The following is a 27,250-nucleotide window of genomic DNA, read 5'->3' as shown; positions in this document are numbered from 1 at the left end:
TTATATTCCTGCATCTCAGTGTTTTATCCACAGTTTTAATCTTCAGCCTTCCGCTGATAGACATGAGATAGTGGGCGGTGACGAGCTATAACGAACAGAACTTACATCCAATCAGAATGCAATATGCAGAACATGTAACAAAACGTATTTAATGCGGAAGCGGATGTTCTTGCACACACACCAACGAGCCGACAGCGTGCAGCATCACATCTATCGATATTAGTAGCAAACATTGAATACAGTTGTGATCTTGCGTGTGTGAGACACCGAGGCCCATTGACTGTGTTATGATGGAGCAGCTGACAGATGCACTGTACTGGATCGGTGCTGTCACTGTGGCCTGGCTGTCGCTGAGCACGCTGTGCTGTCTGCTTAACGGGATTCGCGTGTGGATTGTGGGCAATGGGAATTTGATGAGGGCGTCCCAACTCGGGAAATGGGCAGGTTGGTACGCAAACTGCAGACGTAGCGAACACTTTCATTATTATCAGGAAAGCCGCTTAAACAATCAGCCATCAGTTATGTGTGTCAGCATTGTAACATGATGGTGGTCGTATGATATTCGCTTGCAGCAATTCAGCAATTCAAGATGAGGGATGGATATCCTTCCGATATTACTGTTTCCGGGTCCTCTACTGCTTTGGCTGAAGCTCTCGTAGCTTCAGTGCAGTGTCCGGTGTGTCCCTTGTTGTTTGAATAGATCCTGGTCTAAAAACTAAACAAAAAAACTTTTTAATAGTGAGTCACTCTATCTGCTCTATACAGCCAGCTTGCAATATCAAGTAGCAAAACAGTGGTTCATAGCAAACATCTTGTTTTTTTTTTAAGAAATTAAGCAGCATGAGTCAAGTAAACTTGATTGCCATTTCATGGGGTCTTAAGTTTCTCAGAGTATAAATTGTTTAACATACAGTAAGCGCAGAAGCTCATAGAAGCACAAGGTCATAATGGCTCTGGGTCGTAACTGTGTGGGTGTCTGGGTGTACTTTGTAACAAAGGGATTAAAGGGGTCATATTAGATTAGATTAGATTAGATTAGATTAGATTAGATTCAATTTTATTGTCATTGCACATGTGGGCACAAGGCAACGAAATACAGCAGACAGGGGAAGAGAAAACAGCAAAACATTAGGAAAGAGAGGAGAAAAAAACAACAAACCCAGACTGTGCTCCTATGCGTAATTTTTCACGCAAAGAAAAAAGAAAGAAAGAAAGGAGGAGTAACTTTGATTCTCGCTGTTGCCATTGGCGCCCAGGGGGGCAGGGTTTCATATTTTTTTGAAGCACCCCTGGGCGCCGCCATTGGCTAGCGGACCCCCACCTGCTGTTAGCATTCCATTGACTCCCATTCATTTTGGCGTCACTTTGACAGCAAATAACTTTACATCTGAGGCGTTTAAAGACTCCATTTGTCCATTAGTTATTTCTAAAGAAAACACGAAAATGTATAAAAGGCTCCATTACCTTGTATCTTATGTTATGGTCCCGCAGAAGCAGTTTTTGTAAAAAATAGGCTAACGATTGTGTCATAACCAGCGACTCTCTGTTGCACAGTAGAGAAATTACCGTATGGACAGGAGGAGAAGCTCGCAGGCAATCTTTTACTGTCTATGAGGCTATCGGGGGGACGTGGAGGCATAAAGGGAGATAATTAATCAGAATACTTACCAAAATTTGCTCCTATTCACGCTCGCCTTCTCTGGAAGATTCGGTGGGTGATTCAGATTTCTCTTGGCACAGCGATTAGAAGACTTACAGGTTGCTCACATGACATCTACGTCATCAAGCTCAGTTTGAGTGCAGTACTCTCGACCCCAAGGAAGTGCGTGCTTCTAATCGACTTCACTTGTCTCCGCTGAATCCAATGGGGTCGCTGTGTCTATTTCTTTTACTGTCTATATGCTGGCACCATGTCATTCATTGTGAAAATGAAAATACTTTGTTTGGCCTTTCAAAAGAGGACACAACTAAAAATCAGTGGTTGTGTTGTATTTACAACACTGTTTTAGAACAGTTCATCCCAAATATTTAGATTTGTGCAACGCATTTTATGGATGACTTTTTCCTGATCTTCGGAGAGAAGACTACAATGCCAGCACTTCTGATTCACAGTCATATGTATTTTGTGTAAAGGATTTGCCACTGATGATTTAAATGCGAGTTTTGAGAGCTTGCTGTTTGTCGTTTCTCAGACCACAAATGGTTTTACGTATCGCGTATGCGTGATGCAATGTAACATGTAAAAACACAGTATAAGTCATTATAATCAGTAATTATATCCCCACTGGATGCAACAAATGGCTAGTTTGTAATGGATTTTATTGTTTTTGTCTTGTCGTGCCGGTGTTCTGAGGACACATTACAGTATAGTAAGGGGTGTAACATTTCTGTTACATGCTTGAGGCATTTGGCCAATCACAATGCACTGGATAGCTGGCCATGAGCTTTGACTGATGACCTTTTTGAAAAAAACTAAGATTTCAGAAAGGCGGGGCATAGAGGAGAAACAATAATGTACAGTATATGGAAAAGAATGTGTTTTTTGAAACAACAAACACATTTCATTACACCAAATACACAAAATAATGTTATTTTTATCAACATCATATGACCCCTTTAAGGTGATGCTGACTTGGGTGGAAGGGATCTGGAGTTAACCAGTGCACACTCTGCCAATGACTTCTTAGCACAGTAGTGAGAGTCTTTATGCTTTATTCATAGACCTGACTTTTGACCGTGTGCTTATCATATGTGGAGTTCCAAAAGTCCATAATTCTGTAGTTTAAACCTGTCACCCCACCAACAAGCTTTGCTCTGATTTTGACTTCAGCTCATATCTAATCACGTGTTTTCCTTGCTGTAAAAATTTTTTAAGCCATTTTTAAATCGCATCTATCGATCCTCAAAAAGACAAGTATGGATCATGTCATAGTTTATCAGTCATTGGTGGGAATTTGTTAGTGATACTTAAATGCATTTAGTTTTGACCAATATAAATCAGTGCTTTTCAAACCTTTTTATTCCCCCATTGTCCTTCACAACATTTCAAGGCTTTTTTTTTTTAATCAAAAACTGATAATATTGATTTTTAATGAATGAACCAAGATTCATTTTATGATTCCAGAAGTTTCCGGAATTGTGCTCTTGAGAAGAAAAAAAAAAAAACTATTTGTTTCTCAAACAGGGAGTCTGGCCCAATAGGGGGTCTCAGGGAATTTCCAAGAAAGCTGCATCATTAACACATAAAATGTTCTAACTCTCATCATATAATAACTGTAAATAACCACTAAATCAGTAACTAAATATCTTGTTACCTTGTTTTCAAAAATCTTTAGTGAAAATAATAAATTAGGTGCATTTTAATGCATTAAAAATACAAATTGTCTTCATAAATATGCCCCTTTTAATCTTGAAAAAAGCATATTTTAAAAATAATAACTTATATAAAAGCCAGAAGGATATTTGAATTCATACAAATGCTTTGCATTAAGAATAAATGTAAATTCAAGTTGTTTTCACTGCTAATCTTTTAGGGTTCTGCTGTCATTGAGTCAGTTTAAAATGATCAGGTACCATTTATGAAAGAATCATTCATGACTGGATTTGTAAACCAATTCAAAAATAATTATTTGTTTATAAATCTCACATTTATACTTCTCATATGATTTCATCTAGGAGAACTAGGGAGGTTGTGAAGATTTTTAATGAGTATCTGCTTAAATTTACACTGTTCCTTACACCAGTGTTTCCCAATCCTGGTCCTGGAGAATCCTCAACACTGCATATTTTAGATGTCTCCCCATTCAAACACACCTGATTCAACTCATTAGCTCATTATTGAAGACTCCAAGACCTCAAATGTGTGTGTCAGATAAGAGACACCAAAAATGTTCAGTGTTGGGGATTCTCCAGGACCAGGATTGGGAAACACTGCCTTACACAGAGAATCTAAAGCCATATGATAGCTTTGTGTCATTTGTTTTTCAAGTCAGATCTTTTTAAAGAACTGCTTGATTGATTGAACTCATTGATTCAGTTATCCTGTTAAAGAAGTGATTAGCAAATTATCATCCAATATATGTATCAACCACTGGTTCGAAATAAATAATTTGCAGATGTTTCAAAGCTTTACAAGGCAGTGCTTCGAAAGTGCCAATCGCTATATAAATGTGATTTGTTTAACTTTAAAATATGTTATGTTAAAGGGACAAAGTTCACCCAAAAATGAAAATTTGCTCTCAATTTACTCACCCTCAGGCCAACCAAGATTTAGGTAGGGCTGTGCAAAAAATCGAATGCGATTTTCATGCGCATCTCATCAGTACAGATGCTCCTGTAATTAGAAGTATATCTCCAGCACGTGCGTTCAGATCAGGGTTGCCAGGCTTTCACAACAAATCCTGCCCAGTTGCTTCTTAAAACTAGTCCAAAACTTACCCAATCGCGTTTCCAGGAGGTTCCCCGATAAAAATTGCTTCCCGCGGTTAAAATATACATTTTTTGGAAGGGTTGCCCTGGTAAAATTCGCATTGTAGGCGCTAAGTATCACGTTATAGGTATTGGGGTTGCTTCAACCCGTGGACATGGAAAAACAATCGCAGACTTGGCAACACTGGTTCAGGTGGAGCGGCAGTTACTATACAGACAGAGCCGTAGTCTACCGACAACTAACACAAAATCGTTTTCAAAATCGACAAAGAAACGCCTGCGATTTTAACATCGATTTTGTGTAGATTGTCAGTGAATTACGGCTCGGTGTAGTAAATGCCAACCAGTGTTGCCAAGTCTGTGGTTGTTTTTCATGTCCGCGGGTCAAAGCGACCCCAATACAAATACTGTGATATTTAGCCCCTAAAATGCGAATTTTACCAAGGCAACCCTGCTAAAAAAACAAAGTATATTATAACCCCGGGAAGAATTTTTTTATCTGGGAACCTCCTGGAAGCGCGATTGGGCTAGTTTTGAGAAGCAACTGGGCAGGATTTGTTGTGAAAACCTGGCAACCCTGATCTGAACGCACGTGCTGGAGATATACTTCTAATTACAGGAGCGTCTTTACTGATGAGATGTGCATGAAAATCGCATTCGAATTTTTGCACAGCCCTAGATTTAGGTGACTTTTTATCTTCAGTACAACAGTAAAGAAGATTGGGAGATTATGGTGATTGATAAAATGCATGTCCACGGCAACCATCTTTTTCAGAGTCCAAAAATTATATACAGGTTTAACGCATCAGCTCAAAGGGGAAATATGAATAATCAATCATAACTAGTTATATAATATTTAGATCCGCTGTAAGTTTTTACTTGACCTCTCAGTGTCAACTGTCTGTCAAAGGAAAATAACTTTCTTACTGTACAATACTACTCAGAGCATGTAGCAAAAATCTGCATGATTAGGGACTTCAGTTATGAGCAAACAATGAACAACCTCAAGTGTGATACAAGTAAGACTTTATAAACTACATAAACACTTAAACTAGTCTAACACACACACACACACACACACACACACACACACACATACAGTTGGCATAGGAAAAGGGTTAAAGCTTAAGCAGTAAAGAGATGAGAAATAAAGACATGAAGCTATGATACAATTTGATATTCAGCAGATCTACAGCCTGAAGAAAACGTCAGTTTCTTAGTTCAAACACTTTTGTAAAAGGTGCATATGATATTTAATGTATCAATTAATAAGAGTAGGTTTGATACTTGCAAGTCTCGCCTGTTTGATAATGAGTCCTAATGTACTTTGGGGCTCCAGTTGGTCTCTGCTGAAGTGAATTGATGAGACCAGTTCGAATCAGAGGATCTTGATGAATGAATAGTCAAGGCTGAAGCCTGGCACAAGCTTAGCGTGGTTTTGAAGGCTCTTAGTGCAGCATCTTCTCCTGGAATTCCTGAATCTAAAAGAACCACGCTGATCTGGTGATCAGTGATTTATATAGGGGGATGATGTCACACCCTCAGGATTTGAGTGAGCCAATGAAGAATGGTACCTTTTTAGGGAAGTTTTACAACTCTTTGGTCCTAGTATGGTGTCTTGCATATTAAATTAGATTGGGGGTTCAAGAGAAGAATCTTTAAGATTCTTATAAAACTAATGTGTTGCAAAGGCATCAACATGTTATATACACTCTCATTTAGATCATGAAAATACAAACTCATAGATTCCAAACATATAGATGAGGTTATATTAACTAGTGATCCATCATAAGCATGTATAAAACATATACAATATACAAGAACAGTAACAGCATACACAATGTCCTAAAGTATATGTGTATTAATTCAAAGAAAGGTTTTTCTATGAATTAATTAGAGAAGAGTCCCTTTTTATGTGCATTATGTGCAAATGTGCAAATAGTTGTGTGTCTGATAGGTCCCAATGCTACACAGACAACATAAAAAATAATGTCTGCGGTTCCTGATGATATGTTGAGGTCTTAGGAAGCGAAACAATCGTTCTCTGAAAGAAACTGAACATTATTTACATGTTAAGTTAACTTAAGCTAACTTAATTAGTTAAGTTACATTATTTATTATTATTATCTTTGCACCTACAAACCCAACTAAGGAGTTCCAAACTAAAGTTGACTTATTTAAATTTTACTGCAACCTTCAGCTAAAAGTGTGGCATTATACCAACTATAGCGAAACCGCTTCTCACTCCCAAGAGACTTAATGCTCACTTCCCAAGATACTTTAGGCCCTTTAGGCCTTACATATACAACTCGATCTTGAATACTTTTTCTACAAAAGTTACATATGAAGTGAATAAACTCTTTGCACCTGGTAGAAATACTCAACAGAATCACAACCTGTCAAAGGATGAAAAAGAAGCATTAAAATGTCTGTCAAATAACAATGAAATCATCATAAAAAGAGCAGACAAAGGAGAAGCAGTGGTAGTGTGGGGCAGAGGCCAGTATATCAACGAGGCCATGCGTCAACTGGATACCGTGAGTACTATCAGCCTTTACCATTTAATCCGATAGAACAAATTAAGACTGAACTAGAGGAGATGCTTAAACATGCAAAAAGTGAAGACTGGATTTCTAAAAAAGAACATGATTTCCTACAAAGTAAATGCCCTAGAATTGCTTCTTTTTACATGCTTCCGAAAATGCACAAGAACTTGGAGAACCCACCAGGAAGGCCAATCATAAGTGGCAATGGGTCAGTGACTGAACCGGCATCCAAGTTTGTTGATTTTCATATTAAGCAATTTGTAATAGACTTGCCCTCCTTTATCCAAGATAGCACATTTGTGTTAAACAAGATCAAAGAAATGAAAAATATTGGTACTGCCTTTCTAGTGACAATGGACGCTGAGTCACTATATACGAACATTGATCACAAAGAACGATTAAAAGCACTGTCACATTATTTGGAGAAGAGACCTCAAGAACAGATGCCCCCAGCAGAGTTTATCTTAAAATTAACAGAATGGACACTAAATAACAATGTTTTCTTATTCCAAAATAAATTCTATAAGCAGATAAAAGGTACAGCAATGGGAGCTTTCTTTGCACCAAATTATTCAAATTTGTTTATGGGTCTTTGGGAGGAAACATTTGTCTATTTGAGTCTAAATTAATATTTTAATAAGATTGTATGGTGGGGAAGGTATATTGACGACATTCTTATATGGTCTGGGTCACAACAAGAGCTGTTACAGTTTCATGCATATCTTAATAACACACATCCTAAATTGAAGCTGAGTCTAGAGTTCTCACTAACAAATATCCATTTCTTAGATCTGGAGATATCAAAAGATGACAGGTGAATTGCACACGTCTGTGTTTAGAAAACCCACTGATCGGAATACTATACTGAGGGCAGAAAGCTACCACCCACCTTGGTTAATAGAGAATATCCCTTTTGGCCAATTTCAAAGGATTAAACGCATATGTGACTCTGAAGACGTTTTTGATAAAAATGCTCAAGACATGATTCAAAGGTTTAAGAAAAGAGGATATAAACACAAGAACTTAGATAAAGCCTATAGTAGAGTTAAAGAAATTAGTAGAGAACAGCTGTTGGTTCAAAAACCGAGGCGACAACAAGAGCCAAACCAAGTTTATTTTGTTACACAATACAGTAGTCAAGCCAATAAGATAAAGCAAATAATCAAGAAGAATTGGGACATAATAAAAAGTGATACCATCTTAAGAGATGCACTACCGGAAGTATCTACTATCGCCTTTAAACGAGCTCCGACTTTAAAAGATAGTCTTGTGAAAAGCTATATGCCTCCTGTACAGAATAAAACTTGGCTAGGCACAAAAAGAGGTAACCATAAGTATGGAAACTGTAATCACTGTAACAATATGGTCAAGACCAATACTTTTATAGATGTGATATCAAATCGTGTATACAGTATATACTCATTTATTAATTGTAATACCTCATTTGTTGTCTATAGACTAGAATGTCCTTGTGGCTGTTTTTATATTGGAAGAACCAAGCGTAAGCTTAAAGGAAGATTAGCAGAGCACAAATATGCTATAAGAACAAGTAACCAACCACCAATACCCTATGGCTCTACATTATAAAGAGGCAAACCACGGAAGTAGCGATACTCTAAAAATCTTTTGGATAGAACATGTTAAATTATCACCAAGAGGGGGAGATAGACTTAAAAAACTTTTGCAAAGAGAATCCTTTTGGATTTATACCTTAAAAGCTAATCAATACCCTGGTCTAAACTTGGAATTGGATTTTTCTCCTTTTTTGTAACTGACTATATGCACATGTCAATGTTTTTGCTATATGTATCTATCTATATTGACATTTTAAATTGTATCTTGATATGGAAAGTGGTAAAAACATAGAAATTAAAATCTGAGACTGCACATATTTATTAGAGCATAAAATGAAATTATATATTTTTTCACAATATAACTTTTTTCTGTAACTTGTCTTATACAAAGCAACCTCTTCCTAGATGTATCTATTTATATTGATTATTTTAAATTATCTTGATGTGGGAACTGGTTAAATATTGAATATGTGACTTGTCTTGTCTATAGTAACTTGTTGTAATTGCTTCTTGTCAGGTGATACCTGTGCAGATGAACACCTGTGCTTCTAGGTCATTTGATCACATACAGATATATAGCATGCAGTCTAGAGACTGCCATTTTGAATTTGCCCTGAAGAAGGCCACAGAGGCCGAAACATGTTGGCATGTTTTTAATGGATAGCCAAGTTTAAATAAAGGCTTTTTAACATATATTCCTTGTGAGTGCCTCAGAACTACTGTTTATTTAGGTTACATTATTTATTATTCCTCTTGCTGGACCTGTCCGCTGCTTTTGACATGGTTAACCACCAGATCCTCCTGTCAACCCTGTTGGCTAGGGGCATCTCAGGAACTGCACTCCAGTGGTTTGAGTCTTACCTTTCAGAAGTATATTGGTGAGGTGAGGTGTCCAAGTCGCAACAACTAACTACTGGTGTGCCTCAGGGCTCAGTTCTTGGACCACTTCTCTTCTCTGTCTACATTGGCATCACTTTGTTCTGTCATTCAGAAACATGGCTTTTCATACCACTATGCTGATGAAACTCAACTCTACCTCTCATTCCATCCTAATGATCCGATGTCTCAGCTTGTCTAACAGACATCTCAGCTTGTCTAACAGACATTACTTGCTGGATGAAGACCATCACCTTCAACTGAACCTTGCCAAGACAGAACTGCTTGGGGTTCCAGCAAACCCATCGTTTCATCACAATTTCAGCATCCAGTTAGGCACATAAACCATAACTCATTCAATAACAGCCAGAAACCTTGGAGTTATGATTGATGGTCAGTTGACTTTTTTCAGACCACGTTGCTAAAACTGTCCAGTCCTGCAGATTGCTTTATTCAACATTAAGAAGTTCAGGCCCTTTCTTTCGGAACATGCTGCACAACTCCCTGTTCAAGCTCTTGTTCTGTCCAGGCTGGACTATTGCAATGCTCTCTTGGCACGTCTTCCAGCCAGTTCTATCAAACCTTTACAATTAATCCAGAATTAATTTTTAATGAGCCGAAAATAATGCATGTCACACCTCTGTTTATCGGTTTGCATTGGCTACCAATAGCTGCTTGCATAAAATTCTAGGCATTGATGTTTACCTACAAAACCACCAGTGGCTCTGCACCCTTTACCTAAATTCATTACTTCCCACTTTAAGTTCCCTCTAGAAGCTTGCATTCTGCAAGTGAATGTCGCTTGATTGTGCCATCCCAAAGAAGCACTGCCCAACTCAATCCGAGCAGCTGATTCCTTAGCCTTCAAGAATCGGCTAAAACACATCTCTTCCATCTTTATTGGACCCACTAACTCTAGCTCTCTGTATTCTAATTCTATTCTTATAAAACACTTGTCCCTTTTAGAATTGCACACTATTCATTTGCTGCTTGTTTTCTTAAAAAAATAAAACTAACACTAGTTTTCTAATCTTTTTGTATTCTATCTGTTTTAAATGTATATTTACAACATTATTACCTGTAATCCATAGCGTTAGTCAAATGGTCTGGTTCATTTCAGCAAATTGTTCTTTTGAACCAGTTAACCAAATTGGACTTAACTACCTGAAACAGCTCTTTCTCATGGTTTATGTAAAAGGTTAGTTGATTAGGACTAGTTTATTCACTTAAAACATCACATTATTAATGAGTGCTTTCTTGCATAGACCAAGCATTTTGATTCATTCAGGGAACTACACTGCGACCAAAATGGTCACACATGCGACCTTTTGAAATGACATTGCGACCCTAATTTTTATGAGGTCGCAAATGAATCACTGATTATTTTTGTACCTACCTTTATGTTTTAGGCAATATGCTATGATTTACTATGATCATTTATTAAAACAGAAAAGTGTATTTTACAAATACGTTTTATAAGGTGCTCTGAGCATTCAACACATCAAGTTGTCTTCAGTCCCGCGATGCGGGAAAACTGAACTGAGTAGCTGGTTACTCGCGCGCTGTTTTCGGTCCGCACGAGAGAGCCGCGTCTCACGCGAACAGCAACACTGAACCGAGCTCTCCTTCAGGACGTTTGCGTCCTCCTGCACCTGAACGAACAAATACAAATTGCAGTTTAAACAAACAGAAAAGGATGCGAAAGAGCCCAATTCAGCACCGCGGTGTTCAGGTGTTCAGGACACATGCAGAGACGCGTCTCAAAGTCTTCTTGCTTTTTTACCGAAAAAATAGGCCTACATACTAAATATGTCAAAATAACTGTTTTAGAAAGTGTGTTCGAAAAGTTTGTGGTTATGTCTTAAGTGAAAGTAAAAAGTTGGGAAGAAATCGGATGTGTATCCCTATAATGGATGCATTGTCTCTTAAAGTTACCACGCCTAATTTACTAACTCTGCTGTCACTGTCTTTAATGTTAATCCAAGAAAATGAAAGTAAATCACTCACTGCTTTTGATTTAATTACTTTGTAGTTTTAACAAGAATTTATCCACAGTCAAACCAAAAATCTAATATAATTGATTATATTGTTTTACTGGTGGGTGCAGGACACTAGTTCATTTATGTAAGTGAGTATAGCAATACAGCGAACTGTGAAATATTATACCCAAAAATTCTTCATACTGTAGACTACCAGTGAAATAAGTGTTAAGTGTTTCTTTCTTTCATTTCTAATGAAAACTTTTCACACCACAGACTGAACAAATTTAAGCATTGCTTGCTTGGTAATTGTTCAACAAAGTATTGATAGTTGTGTAAATATTATATCTGACATTTATCCAGAGGAATTTGTTCTGACAGTTTAACTCTGAGTTCTTGTCATATTTTATTACGAATTTCTAAACTATAACAAATAAACTGTGATAATGTGAGAAATGTTGAAGGTGTCTGAATACATTTTGGTTTGACTGTGTTTGTGTATTTTATTTTACAGTGAAGATTATGCAATGCTATTTTAAATTAAATTCTGGACACCTACAAAAAAAAAAAAAAAATTAGTAAACATTGTGTAAATAGCACAAATAAATAAATAGAACGAACATACAGTAAATATTAAACCATTTCAGACAGGGCCCACTGTACAACCTGCACCAGGGCCCCTCTAACCCCAGCTGCGGCCCTGGGTTAAGGTACCAATGCACTGCAGTGTGTAGTGTAAAAAATAAAACAAGAAGGCATGTGGTTTAAAAGATGTCAAGCAAAATAAAAAAGCACATCTGAATGCAATACAGTTTCATTATTATCAAGAGTGGCTTACTATAAAACAATTGTGCAACCAAATCATGTTTTGCGCCGGTAACTGAAAAAGTTAGTCGCGCAAGTGCCACCAGTGGAAAAGGTTAGTGTAGTTCCCTGTTCATTACACCTCTTTATTATATTGTCAGGAACCACGGCTGTTCATGTTGGCTGTATGTACTTTTTTGACAATCAAAGTCATGGAAGCTGTGAATCACAGCTACATTATCTTTAATACAGTAATTTTATGAATCCCCAAAGTTTCAGCTAAAAACTTCTTTACTGTTCTACCAAAGATGGTGCATTCCTATTACTTATGAGTAGGAGAAAGTGTAACATGCAAAATGGGGGTATAAGTCCTGCCTTCTCACTAAAAGTCACTTGCCAATTGATAAAGTCTACTTTACTGCAGCTGCCGTTAGAAGCTCCGGTTGCTATAGAAACAGTTAGCGTTCTGAGACATGTGCTTGGACTGCGCATGCACATTGGCTGGTCTAGCCTGAAAAATAAGCTTTTTTTTAATGCTATTGGAGCATGAGAAATAACATTTATGTGGCAGTTGCTGTCAGATTTCATTGGTGATTTCAAATATGAAATTTAATCATAAGTGTGGTGACCAGTTTTGGAGAATTTGATGTTTCCACATTCAAAAACATAGCAGCTGCACTTACATGCCTGAGAGGCGTTTCAAAATTGGCAGCTGAGTGAAATGACTTGCCTTAAAGCAGGGATCCTCAAATCTGGCCCACGAGATCCACTTTCCTACAGAGTATAGCTCTAACCCTAATCAAACAAACATGAGAATGCTAATCAATGTCTTTAGTATCATTAGAAAATACTAGGTGAGTTTGATCAGGGTTGGAGCTAAACTCTGCGGCAGATTGAGGAACCCTGCCTTAAAGGGACTTTGGTTCTACTTAAGAAAAAGTCACCTACTTGGATGGCCTGAGAGCAAATTTTCAATTTTTGGTTGAATTTCCCTGAAGTAGGTATTATCTTGATAATACTGCCATTGTCTTCATTTCTCTGCCATTATTATCTGCATATCAGTGTCTATCTACTTTTGTGAATGAAGGCATTTGTTGGCCAAATGAATGGTTGGATGTAATTTGTTGACTAAATGGGAACTGCAATTGAACATTTGAGTTCTCTTGTATATTTACGTCTCTCACGAAGAGCACCCTCTGTAACACGTGCCTCGTCTCCTTGTTTTGCACATTATCTCCCTCCATTTAGCTGTCTCTTTATTGTCATTCCCTCCTCTTCCTCATGGAACAGTGCACACAGTGTTTCCTCTGCATCATTTCGTTCTCTCAACTTCTCTGGTGCTTTTACACTGCTCTATTATTAACCGATAAAAAGACCAATATATAATTTTTTTTGAATCATTCAGTCAGTTGAAAATAGTACTTTAAAAAGTAATATGTCTCTTTCTCTCCCTGGTATATTTCTTAATGCCTGAATATGAACTGAGGAAGTGTAGCTTTACAGCTCATCCATGTCCGCTGTAAATGTGTGATTCATCTTCTTTCCAAGGAATTTGCATGGTACAGTGGCTTGTCATTTACTGGGAATTTGAGTCAAAAATACTGAAATCTGTGTGTTACATGTTCGCACAGTCATGTGCATTTCACCAATGACGTGACATAATTATGAATATTTTATATGGAATATTTCAACAAGAAATATGATATTGACTGCAATTCTCTATTGACGTGGCTTTAATCGAAGCCTCTGTCCTCTTTTGCACATTGTTCTGAATGCTTCATTAATATATATTTATAGACTGCTGTAATGCTACTGTACTGCATACTAGATTGCAGAAAACATCCACATAGTTCTCCCCCTTTCTGAAAATATCTTGCTTCAGGGAAAAATAAATGCATCTCGCTCTATTTTTAGAGCAGCCAATTTTAAAACCATCCTTTTGAACAGTGCTGCTGATGTGAAACAAATAAAGCTGTCGAGAGAGGCACGTGGCACCCCATGCTATTTAAAGAAGCATGTTACTGGGAGTGGGGGCCCAGGAGACGCTTTGAATCCTCTACTGCGGCATCCAATGAGGCGGGAGGATCCCGGTCTGCGGATGGGAAAGGGGTGTGCTGTTACATAACACTGCAAACATGGGAACATCCAAGGGCAGTGAGAGATGGCACTTTTGTTTTTCTCAAGATTTCCAGGTTTAAAAGAGCGAAACTTGTAGGCTTGGTGGAGAACTATGTCTACTTATTACAACCCCTTGGGAAAAAAATAGACTTGTTGTGATTTAGTAAGTAAACTGTAGCTTGAACCATACCGGTAATACATATATATTTATCTGGCATTGTTAATCACTTAATCGAAACCTGCAATGAATGCTGCAACATATGTAAAAAAAAAATTGGCAGCAGTTAGCACAACAGTCGGGTCCAAATAATGGTGTCTACCCTGTTGTACAGCTTCATTCTTGTTGGTTCATTCACTAGCTCCTCATAGTGTGACATTTCAGCTGGAGGGAATGCTGCATCAAATGCATGGGTTCTCCGTACAGATGCATGTACGGACTGGTGCATGAGCCTGGGGAGGAAGAGTGCAGTGCATGCGATGCCGGGGGATGCTGAGGCTCGTTTGTATTCAAGTGCTGCAGCTGTTCCAGACGAGGCTGCAGTGCCTGCCTGGTATTTTTAATCTCCTGTTCTTTTTTTAGCCTTCAGAGTATTTAGCGGCAGCAGCATCGGTGTGCACAGTGAGGGGGCATCTTCACTCTTATAAGATCATTTCTCTGTTGACCAGACTCCAGCATTTATTCTTTTAATGTAGCTCGAGGTTGACGAAACACACTTTTCTTCATGCTTTTAATAACCTGCCAGTCACTAATGTGTAATTAACAAAGGGTGTTTCCCTGTTGCCACCTCACATGTTCGCAAAACTGAAATGCTTCTCCAGGTTGTCTGACCTTGTGGTTTTAGTGGAAGATAATTTTGCATTTTTCTCAGTTGCTTTTCAAATGTCAGATAGGAAGGTGTTGTCTGACTAATGTACAGTTTGTGTGAGAAATTAATTAATGCACTGGGCGTTTAAATGTCATTGTTTAGCTCTATACTTTAAAAATAACTTGAATCACACTGACCCAAATTCCTCATCAATAGCATTGGCATCAACTTCAAAATTGATAGCCTGAATGCACTGTAAGTCGCTTTGGATAAAAGCGTCTGCTAAATGCATACATTTAATTTTTAATTTTTAATTTGACTTCTGAAGATTTTTCTCTGATGTTTTCTAACATATGATGTTCAAAATCTGTGAATGCTTTCACTCAAATGCAGGTTTAGTGCTGCATCGCAGGAAATATTGTGCTGGATTTTTAGAAAGTGCTGGAATCCTTGAATTGCAGGTTTGGTTGTGTTATATTTTAATACAACCGTTTTCTTGAAAAAAGGCAAATTAAGTGAAAATAGTTAATAATATATACACTACTGTTCAGAAGTCGGTGGTCAGAACGTTTGTGCAAGGATGCGCTGACTTAAACAAGAGTTACAGTAAAAACATTTATAAGTCTCAAAAGATTTTAAATAAATGCTGAATCCTGAACAAATAAAAGCAGCACAAGTTTTTGCCTCTGAACATTCAGCTTTGCCGTCACAGGACTAATTGACATTTTCAAATAAATTAAAGAAAAAGAATCTTTAATATTTCACAGTATTACTCTTTTCATGTAGTTTTGATCAAATAAATGCAGCCTAGCTGAGATTTCTTTCAAGAATCCATGTTATCCTCAGTGAAATAATGCAATAAAGTGAGAATCATTTGTACAATAGTCAAATGCCTTACATTTTGTACTGTTTTTCTGTTATATTCTGTTTATTGTTATGTGATATATTGTGTAAATTCTAAAGGGATAGTTCACCCAAAGATGATGAATCATTTTTTATTTTTGGTGAACTCTCTTTAAACGCAGTAAGCAAGTACGACCTTGACTGGTACATTCCTTATCTTATATGAAGCTATTTGTGTTTTTGTTTAAGGAACACATTATAATGCATTGACATTTTCTTCATAAATTTGTCATAATTGAAGTAAAGGACAAGGCTACTTTGCTGTTATGAAATTCTACACGCGTTAAGAGTCTTGAAATGCAGGGTGATTAAATAGCTAATGTAGTTTGTCGATTGTGCTTTACTCAGAATAGTCATTGTGAAACTGTTCTTAATTTGACTAAAAATCAAGATATTTTTGCGCCTTTTGTAGACCGGATGTGAACAAATATATATTCATTACATTGGATGTCTAGGTAAATCGTATATTACATAAGTGATGTGATACAATGGCACTAAACACGTGAGATCTTTTTACGGATTAGTTCTTCTGAATAAGACTTGCATTCATTCACATTTCCAGCGTGTGTTGCGGACATTGCTCAGGGTGTGTTATGAGATAGAGGCTGCAGCATTCATGAAAATTTCCCTCTCTCAGTTCTCAGCTAGCCGTACACGCTTGGAGCGTTTCGGCCCAACCAGTGTTTTTTCCCCTCCGCTCATGTGGAGTAATGTATTGTAAATGTGCTTAAAAATAACTGGGAAAATGGTTCCATTGCCTCTAACTGTGTGCCGCCCCCTCCCAACTGTACTCCGCTTGCCTTTCACTCTTTCCTTTTCTATTTTTAACTGCCCCCAGGATCATTCCTCATTCGCTCCTCCCTTGCACTGTCTTATTGTTCGTCATCCACCCCTCCCTCTCCACAATCTCTTGTTACTCCAGCCGGTGTATGCGGTCTGCCCATGTAAATCTTTAATCAGTGCTGGCATCTCTGACACCAAAGATGCCAGGCTAAAGGGTGGGGATGTGTGTCCCGTGTCCTTGTTGCCCGGTGAACAGGGAACAGAGCATGAATTCAAGCTTGTCTGCTCTTTCTATAAATGTGAAGTCGTTTTCCTCTTTGTTTGCCTTCAAGCTATTTTTACAAAGGTGAACTGTGTTTGAGGGAGAACGGGGCTTGTTGTCTAGGTGTAGCCAGGACAACGAATCAAAAACGGTACAGGAACATGCTGTTTTGCTGTCATTTGCATGCTCTCATCAGCAGACACCAATGTTTAACGTCTGATAATTTGAAAATAATAGTTATTTTTACGGCTGAATTTAATGGCATTTTTTTCACTCACGACAGTAACAGCATGCACTGTTTATTAAAATGCATAATTACACCTCTTGTGTGTCTTTACACATACATTGAGTTACGTGGTATGTATTTAGAGTGCTCGGTAATTTACAATCTCTGTCTTTTTCTCTTTAGTTGTGACTGGGGCTACCGATGGAATTGGAAAAGCTTATGCGGAGGAGGTAAGATTCCTCAGGTTTTATTTGTCAGGTTTTTTTTCCCTCTCTCTTCATGGAAATCACAATGAGTCATCAAACTAGAGGTCTCAGTCAAAGTTCAGGGAGAACTCCACTCTCAAAGGTTTGCCTCGTACAGTCGGCAAGCATTAGCCACCCTGCTGCTTCTCATTTCTACCATTTGATGGCCTTTATGAATTGTGCTTTTTGGTATATATGGTTTTGATTTGATTTTGTAATAGTGTACTAGGATGATTAGGATCATTTTGATGGTAATACGGATAGAAATGGATGATTTGATTGTGAAGGCTAGTTTACTGTAATTACGATCTGAAAATAAGTGATTTCAAAATAATCAAATCAAAATAAAATTTAAAAAAAATGTTTAATGTGAAATGTTTCTGATTCTGTGCAGCTTGCTCGACGAGGCTTTGATATCGTTCTCATCAGCCGTACTCAAGAGAAGCTGGATGAAGTGGCCAAAGCTATTGGTACGTGTCTGCTTACAGGTGCATTTAAAAAGAAAATTGAATATCATGGAAAAGTTCTTGGAAGTGGTTTTGGCACTGTGGGAAGGTGCTAAAGTCCTTCTGGATCTCATAGCTTTTCAAGTCCTTCAAGCATCTCCATAAAGCTCATCAGCAGATGGAAGCATAAAGTGCTCCAAAATCTCCTGGTAGATGGCTGCATTGACTTGATTAAACACAATGGACCAACACCAGCAGACGTCACAGCACCCAAATCATCACTGACTTCACACTGGACTTTGGATTCTGTGCCTCTCCAGTCTTCCGCCAGACTCCAGACATTGATTTCCAAATGAAATGATAATTTACTTTCATCTGAAAAGAAGACTATGGACCACTGAGCAACAGTCCAGTTCTTTTTCTACTTACCCCAGGCGAAATGCTTCTGATGTTTTTTCTGGTTCAGGAGTGGCTTGGTTCTTGGGATGTGACAGCTGTAGCCCTTTCCTGAAGACGTCTGAGTTTGGTGACTCTTGATGCGCTGACTCCGGCTTCAGTCCACTCCTTGTGAAGCTCTTCCAAGTTCTTGAATCAGCTTGTGCATCTTCTCCTACCACACTTTTTTTCCCCAGTCAACTTTCTATGAATATATTTTGATACAGCACTCTGTGAACAGCCAGCCCTTTCAGCAATAACCTTCTGTGACTTATCCTCCTTGGGGAGGGTGTTGATGATTGTCTTTTGGACAAAAGTCAAGTCAGTAGTCTTTTCCATAATTGTGGTTGCATGTTCTAAACTAACCCAAGAGGTACCCATTATTTATACTCAAAATTAATCAAACTAATCAAGCTCAAAATGGAATATTAAAATTTTTTGAGATACTGATATTTTTATTGTCCTAAGCTGTAAGTCATAACCATCAGAATTAAAACAAAATTTATTTTGAAATATTTTAGTTTGTGTGCAATGAATCTAGAATATTAGAAAGTTATCAATGTTAGTTGCCACAGCCATATAATCCTTGTAGCCCAAGACTGGTTGCCCACTGAAGCTAAGCAGGGTTGTGTTCTTCTAATGGTTTTCTTTATATCACTGGCACCACAAGAACAAAGCAAATGCAGGATCTCCTAGTATGGCATCGTTCAATGAATCGCAGATGCCCCCCCCCATTCATTTTTTCTTGTCCTTTGGTTGGATGACTCCTGATCTGAGGAGGATGGTATGATTTAGAGCATGCACGCACGTGTGTGTTTGCCCATGTGCTGGAAAATGCGTTTGTGTTTGCTTGTGTGCAGAAGACTTGTGGGGTACCTATTCGTGTGTGTGTGTGTGTGTGTGTGTATGTGTGTGTGTGAGAGAGTGGTGAGGAGCAAGTTCCGTTCCTGTTTGTGAGGCAGAGAGTGTCTCCCTCTGCTAAATGAATGTGGATGTTAATGAGCGGAGTTATTTTTAGCTCTGTGTTGAAAGGCAGGCACTCTGCCAATTGAGCTGCCTGGGTGCTGCAGCAGAGTGCGACTTTACAGATGGAGGTGGATCCTGGAGATGACATGGCGGGGATGAGACCGAGAGTAAGAGAGCATCGAATGGAGGAAATCAGCCCAGTGACCGTCTTCCCTAACTTACTTTTAATGAGAGGCATTTATAATTGCTGTTTTCTTCTAAAATAAGTTTAATTTGGAAATGAAAAAAAAGGTGTAAACATTAGTCATTAAACATTAAACATTTGTCATTTTATATCTGTACTAAAAAAAAAATTTAGTATTCGTTTTCTTAATTTCTCGATTTGTTTTTTACAGTTAGATATGAGTAATATTTCTCATGTTTAATATTTTAGTAGTAATAATAATAACAATAACATTATTATTACTATTATTGTTGTGTTGATTTCTAATCACAATTTTGGGCCAAATTGTGCAAACAAACGATTATTATTTTATATTTTTTTTGCATTGTAAATCATAATTGCAATTTTTATCTTGAAATTATTTATGTAAATTTTATTGAAAGTGAACTGAAAGTCGACAGTAGACTTTTAAGATTCTTTTAAGATTGTTTTTTTTTTTTCTTCTACAAATATGCCCAATCATTATCATTTTCAGAGCTTCTCTTGCAATACAAATTTGGTACAAATTTTACTCACAAAAAATCCTGAAGACCTGGCTTAAAAATAGATACCATCATCCACCAGTACAGCAAATTCTCACCAGGTTGAGATTTATTATGATATTGTATCTTTTTAAACCACCATTTTCCGAGTGTGACTTTCTGAATGCATACAGTGAATACATGTCAAATTCCTTTCAATGAAGCAGAGCAGTGTCTACTACAGCGAGTATGTGAATGGAGTTCTCAGTGTTTCTTTTGTTAACTCTCCATCCATCCATGTTCTCAGACATATTCCGTAATTAAAGTACTTTTACAACAGAGCATTTTAGTGTATTTAACAGAATTGAATGATGCCTTGGTGAAGAGAAACTGCAGTATAAGTGACGTGCATTCCTAATGTTTTGAAATGGTCTGCTTTTCCTTTTGTTCCACCAGAGAACAAGTATAATGTAGAGACCAAAACCATTTCTGCTGACTTTGGATCTGTGGACATCTACCCGAAGATTGAGTCTGGACTGGCCGGACTGGAAATAGGAGTATTAGGTATGTTATGCAGTTATACTTTAGTATTTGCTGCCAGCTATGGGACGGTGAAGGGAACTACCTGTTTCCAGATCTCTTTTTAAAATAATATATTTTTTTAATTTATTAATTTTATTATTATTATTATTATTATTATTACTTGAGCACCTTGCAAGTCTTAAATTTTGTATGTCTCTTCCTCCTGCAGTTAACAATGTTGGAGTATCTTATTCCTACCCAGAGTTCTTCCTCAACATTCCTAATATTGACAGTGTGAGTTTGTGTAGTCACTTGTGCATTATGCAAAATTTGAATAATAGAAGTATAATTGTCTGTTGTGAGTTGTTTTGTTGCCGTTTGTTTTGGTTGGTAACACATTGACAGTTGTGATTGCAGTTCATCAACAACATGGTCAACATCAACATTACATCAGTTTGTCAGGTAAGAGAAAGTTGCTCCTCACTCAAGAAACAGCCTTTACTCATCCGCTGTGACTCTGAAAATAAAGTGTATGTATAAATTAGAGATGTACTGATAGAAAATTTCACCGCCAATATGATAGCCGAATATTCAGAAAGACATCTGCCTATACTGATAAAATTATCTCCCAACTAATGTTGAAAACTATGCCAGGGCCATCTCATGGTATGTTACTTTAATATTAAAGGTGCTTATTTTAATGTCCTATAATGTAAGCACCCCATTGCTTTACATTTAAGAGCGTCAAAGCAGCATTTAATGTTTGAATTTTGTATAAAATTAACAGAATTTGAGAGCTGATTTAAAGAAAACAAAAACAAAGCACAAAGCTCTATGCAATTACTAGATTTATTTAGATTTATCTGCTTATACTTATTGGCCGATACATCTGTGCATCCTTAGTATAAATGACAAAAACAGTCATAATAACAGTTTTTATAATTTTTCATGTCACAATTTAGTTTTTGGTAATTTTTTGCTGGTGTGCTTTTAAGACTCAGGTGCATCTCAATAAATTAGAATATCATGGAAAAGTTCATTTATTGCAGTAATTCAACTCAAATTGTGAAACTTGTGTATTAAATAAATTCAATGCACACAGACTGAAGTAGTTTTTGGTCTTTGGTTGTTTTTAATTGTGATTATTTTGGCTCACATTTGACCAAAAACCCACCAAATCACTATCTCAACAAATTAGAATACTTCATGAGACCAATAATAAAAAAAACATTTTAGTGAACTGTTGTACTTCTGGAAAGTATGTTCATTTAATGTACATGCACTCAATACTTGGTAGGGGCTCATTTTGCTTTAATTACTGCCTCAATTCAGCGTGGCATGGAGGTGATCAGTTTGTGGCACTGCTGAGGTGGTGTGGAAGCCCAGGTTTCTTTGACAGTGGCCTTCAGCTCATCTGCATTTTTTGGTCTCTTGTTTCTCATTTTCCTCTTGACAATACCCCACAGATTTTCTTAGAGGTTCAGGTCTGGTGAGTTTGCTGGCCAGTCAAGCACACCAACAGCATGGTCATTTACCAACTTTTTGTGCTTTTGGCAGTGTGGGCTGGTGCCAAATCCTGCTGGAAAATGAAATCAGCATCTTCAAAAAGCTGGTCAGCAAAAGGAAGCATGAAGTGCTACAAAATGTCTTGGTAAACGATTAAGTGACTTAAGTTTTCAAAAAACACAATGGACCAACACCAGCAGATGACATTGCATCCCAAATCATCACAGACTGTGGAAACTTAACACTGGACTTCAAGCAACTTGGGCTATGAACTTCTCCACCCTTCCTCCAGACTCTAGGACCTTGGTTTCCAAATGAAATACAAAACTTGCTCTCATCTGAAAAGAGGACTTTAGACCACTGGGCAACAGTCCAGTTCTTCTTCTCCTTAGCCCAGGTTAAGACGCCTCTGATGTTGTCTGTGGTTCAGGAGTGGCTTAACAAGAGGAATATGACAACTGTAGCCAAATTCCTTGACATGTCTGTGTGTGGTGGCTCTTCATGCCTTCACCCCAGCCTCAGTCCATTCCTTGTGAAATTTTTGAATCGATTTTGCTTGACATTCCTCACAAGGCTGCGCTTCTCTCGGTTGGTTATGCATCTTTTTCTTCCACACTTTTCCTTCCACTCAACTTTCTGTTAACATGCTTGGATACAGCACTCTGTGAACAGCCAGCTTCTTTGGCTATGAAGGTTTGTGTCTTACCCTCCTTGTGAAGGGTGTTAATGATAGTCTTCTGGACAACTGTCAGATCAGCAGTCGTCCCCATGATTGTGTAGCCCAGTGAACCAAACTGAGAGACCATTTTGAAGGCTCAGGAAACCTTTGCAGGTGTTTTAAGTTGATTAGCTGATTGGCATGTCACCATATTCTAATTTGTTGAAATAGTGAATTGGTGGGTTTTTATTCAATGTGAGCCAAAATCATCACAATTAAAAGAGCCAAAGACTTAAACTACTTCAGTCTGTGTGCATTGATTTTATTTAGTACACGAGTTTCACAATTTGAGTTAGATTACTGAAATAAATGAACCTTTCCACAACATTCTAATTTATTGCGATGTACCTGTAAATGCTTTTTTTGTAACTGTAATGATGTCTGTGCAGCTTCCTCTGTATTACCATACTGTGTCGTGGCAGGCCAAGTTTCTAAACACAAAATAAGTGCCGTTGGCATGAAATGATGATGGTCATGTTTGTATGTGTTAATATATTCATTGATTTGGAATTAGAAAGTTGCAGAACTCCTTTGTGCACTGGAAAGGAAGGTTTTGCATTCTGTTTGTAAAACAGTGTTTTCATATTACACCCAACTTTTATTCTTTTATCAAAGAAAAATGTTTTCCTCATAATGTGATTAACAAATTTGACTCATTCATTAAATATTAACATCACTTTCTATGTATAAACACTTGTTTGTACTCCCCAAAGTTGTGTGTAGCTCACTCACTGCATCTGCAGGTCTTTATTATACTGTCTATGCTGCCACCTTCAGGATCCAAAATTTACTATTCTATCAATACAGTGTGTGGTTTGCAAAAAAAAAAACATGTCCATTCATTGACGTGGGACATATTTAAGGTTTAAAGTGTGAATTTATGCATATGTGAACTATTACTGAAAAGACTGTTGGAATTGAACAGATTTTATAATAATTTATTTTATTTATTTGTGTAGTAGCCTTTAAAACTTGTAGATCTGATTCATATTCTCTATCCCTGCACTATTGTAGATGACTCGATTGGTACTGCCCAGGATGGTAGATAGGTAAGTTTAGAAATGACCACACTATGATTCTGTTGACATTCAATGTATTGTATGGTAAAGCAGATGGAATGATTCTTTCTTGAAGCATTATGACTAACTAATATGTCCACAGGAGTGTGTCATGCACATTTTTATGTGGTTATTTTTGTGCTGTTCAGTCATCCAATACTTGCGTAGTGGTTTTGGCCTTTACTTCTTGCACACTTCAGTCCAGTAATCATTAACAAATGTTCCACTCTGATATTTATGTCTCATTGAAAGTTAAATGTTGCATGTCATGTTAATAAGCTGTTTAAGGGAGGTTTAGGGGTGGAAATGGGATCCAGGGGGTGGAGATGGGTAGGTTTAGGGATATGTAAAGTGGGAGGAGTTGGATCTTGAGTTGGAGTTGGCGCACCACTGTAATACCAGTGTACTTGCATGGTAACACTACCCAAAAGTGATGTTAGTCCTGTTACATATTAATAATTTCATTACCAAAAAGTGTTATCAATGTCATGTTACACATTTGTACTTACACATACCATTCAGTGGGTTGTTACATGTGTGTAGTTACACAAACATTAGAGCTATAGATACTGTGTACAAATGTGTACTTACACTGTGGTTACATACTATGCACACATCTAGTTACTATGTAAGTAAACAGGGTCTTACGAAGTTTGGAGAATAAAAGCCATTCTAAAAGTATCTGTAGCTCCTCCCATCTAGAGCCCTAGAGTCAGGTGTGCACTAGTACATAATGCAACATGGACACCAGTTGCCATAGCAACAGGGATGCAAGAATACATTAGCAGGTACCAGTGTGTTATAAGGGATAATGCTGTGCTTTCAAAAGAGTCAAGTGAAAATGAAACAAATACATGGGACATTTTAAGCATTGTTGTATGTAGAAAAACATGCTTGCGTGCTGCTCTACGAACATTAATCGCTGAAAAAACATGACTCTTTCTAGGTCTAAAGGAGTGATCTTGAATGTTGCTTCAGCGAGTGGCATGTACCCAGTTCCTCTCCTCACCCTCTATTCTTCCTCGAAGGCAAGTCATTGTTCTCTTATTTTCTCTAACTTGGATCAGGTCTTCCATATCTTTGTGAGAAAACACTGTCTGGTCTTTCGTTGCTAAAGTGCTCCGAGGATGTGGCTTTATGGCTAGCAGCACTATTTTGAGACCATTAGTTGTTTATATTAGAATGCTACTGCAGCTTGATGCACTGGATTATTATTATTATTATACATATACATTTTTTTACTTTCATGATTTTTAAGGACACACATTACATGATTATTCTCACACCTTCAGGCCTTTGTGGACTTCTTCTCCCGTGGTCTTGCTGCTGAATACAAAAGCAAAGGGATTATTATACAGGTAATTTATTAACAGTAGCTTAAAAATTAAAGTCAATACAAAATTCAGACATCATTATATTAGTTGTTTACTAAAAAGAGTGACATGTAAATATGAAAAAAGATGAATTTAAGTATAATGCCATTTGATATCTATCTATCTGTTTTTTTTTTGTTTGCTGTTTTGCTAGTAATAATATGATGTTCAGTGCTTACACTGATAATATGTCTTGTGTAACTCTTTGAAGAGTGTGCTGCCATTTTATGTGACGACCAAACTGAGCAAAATCAGGAGGGCCACTCTTGACATCCCCTCTCCGGAACGCTATGTTAAAGCCCAGCTGTGCACTGTAGGGCTGCAGACTCAGTCGAATGGTTACTTGCCTCATGCCATCATGGTGAGACCCTCTTAAAATGCATTCATCTTGAATTCAGTGTTCAGGTCTACAGTGTATTCATTATATACTACTCTTCAAAAGTTTGGGGTCAGTAAGATTTTTTTTTTTGTGTATGTGTTTTTGGAAGAAATCTCTAATGCTCACCAAGGCTGTATTTATTTGATCAAAAATGCAGTTAAAAAATGTATATTATGAAATAATATAACAATTCAAAATAAAATGTGTTTTATATTAAATTATTATAAAATAATATATAAAATTAAAACTTTTGTTAAAAAAATTTATGGAAACTGAGATATATTTCTTTTAGGATTTTTAGATTAATAGAAAGTTCAAAAGAACAGCATTTATTTGGATATCTTAAGTGGAAGACTTTTTTTTAACATTATAAATGTCTTTACTGTTTAAAAGAAAAAAATCAATTTAATGAACACTTGCTGAAAAAAAAGAATTGCACTCTCCCAAAACTTTTGAACAGTAGTCTACATTCTACAAACTATGCTTAATAGGACCATTTGGAATGATGAAAGCTTGTACAATATATGATATAAACTATAGTACTATAGTAGTAGTGGATTATTTTTATATTCTATATTTTGACAGTCTAACAAGTCTGTTATTATGTCATTGATGCAGGGTTGGGTGACTACTGCTCTGCTTCCTGCAAAACTGCTCAACAAATATGTGTTGAGCATGGGGTTGTCCCAGCGTGCACGCTATCTGAAGAAACAGAAGCAAGGTTAGAAACTGAAAAGGAACAGACAGAGGGATGAAGTGATTTAAAGGAAAGGAGGGACCAACCAACCAAAAAAATAAAATAAAATCCCCAATCTCTCCTCCCTTTTGCTATCAGGGGCCAAGAGCACTCACTGCTCCTGGGATGGTTCAAAATGTATTTTCCAGACATTAGCATGGTGTATTGAGTCGTAGCTAACTAAAACATGATTTGCTTCAACAGCCTTTGATGGCAAACAGTTCTTATTAGTTTGGTAAGGCAATTATAAAATAGCTGAAGTTGCTAACAGTCACTAACAGTATGGATCAGTGCAGTTTGTTTGGTTTTCTTTTAAAGAAAGTAAATGTTTAAAGAGAGTAAATTAGTAGTTCTCTGGTAATAGTCATCTGATGAACATAAATAATAAGAAAAATGTTCTCAACCTGAATGAAATGTCTATTTGTGCAACAACATTTCCGTTAACATAATTGATATGACTGAAATTAGGCAGGTTGCCCTCAATCATTTAAAAATCGCATCTGCAACATCTACAAAATGGTGCACTTATAATCTTGGTCCATATTTGATTTTTTTCATCTGACTCGGCAGTTGTTTACAAACTAAATGCACTACGTGAACTATTTGTGCCCATCACAGATGGCACTGTCATTTCTATCTTTAGAGCATCTTTTTGAATGGAGATGTGATTTATATTGCACTAACTTCTTTGTGGAAAGTTTGTATACGTCCTGTGTGGTTTACCTTTTAATGCTGGTACTGCTGGTGACAGGAAGCAAATTTCAAAGCTAAGATTGTTATTCTGTTATTATCTGGTCATTGATAATGCAGTATTTTTTACAAAACAGAATTCCTGAATTCATTATAAATGAAACTGTTCTTAGAAGTCATAAACAAC

General features: G+C 37.2%; 2 protein-coding genes across 2 annotated transcripts in view; one reads left to right on the top strand and one right to left on the bottom strand.

Moving 5' to 3' along the window:
• The window catches only part of LOC132097840 (cocaine- and amphetamine-regulated transcript protein-like), a 284,097-nt gene that overhangs the window by 199,014 nt on the left and 57,833 nt on the right, over positions 1–27,250 (bottom strand). The gene's annotated exons all lie outside the window — the stretch shown is intronic.
• LOC132108284 (very-long-chain 3-oxoacyl-CoA reductase-B) lies at positions 132–26,627 on the top strand. Its single transcript, XM_059514973.1, has 11 exons — positions 132–444; positions 17,489–17,535; positions 17,945–18,020; positions 20,538–20,645; positions 20,833–20,897; positions 21,021–21,065; positions 23,842–23,876; positions 24,832–24,913; positions 25,178–25,243; positions 25,470–25,619; positions 26,256–26,627. Exons 1-11 carry the CDS (start codon positions 288–290, stop codon positions 26,361–26,363), a joined length of 939 nt encoding a protein of 312 aa, XP_059370956.1. The 5' UTR covers positions 132–287; the 3' UTR covers positions 26,364–26,627.

This window comes from Carassius carassius, chromosome 2 (assembly GCF_963082965.1).
Source record: "Carassius carassius chromosome 2, fCarCar2.1, whole genome shotgun sequence".
Lineage (NCBI taxonomy): Eukaryota > Metazoa > Chordata > Actinopteri > Cypriniformes > Cyprinidae > Carassius > Carassius carassius.
The sequence above is the reverse complement of the archived record's forward strand: the minus strand, read 5'-3'. Positions and strand labels throughout refer to the sequence as shown.

Bases quoted from the DNA above. Each gene is read 5' to 3' on its own strand.
- LOC132108284 (XM_059514973.1), top strand. From the start codon at position 288: ATGATGGAGCAGCTGACAGATGCACTGTACTGGATCGGTGCTGTCACT. The intron at 445-17,488 runs GTTGGTACGCAA...TTTTCTCTTTAG, and splicing joins CCAACTCGGGAAATGGGCAG to TTGTGACTGGGGCTACCGAT. The intron at 24,914-25,177 runs GCAAGTCATTGT...TCACACCTTCAG, and splicing joins CCCTCTATTCTTCCTCGAAG to GCCTTTGTGGACTTCTTCTC.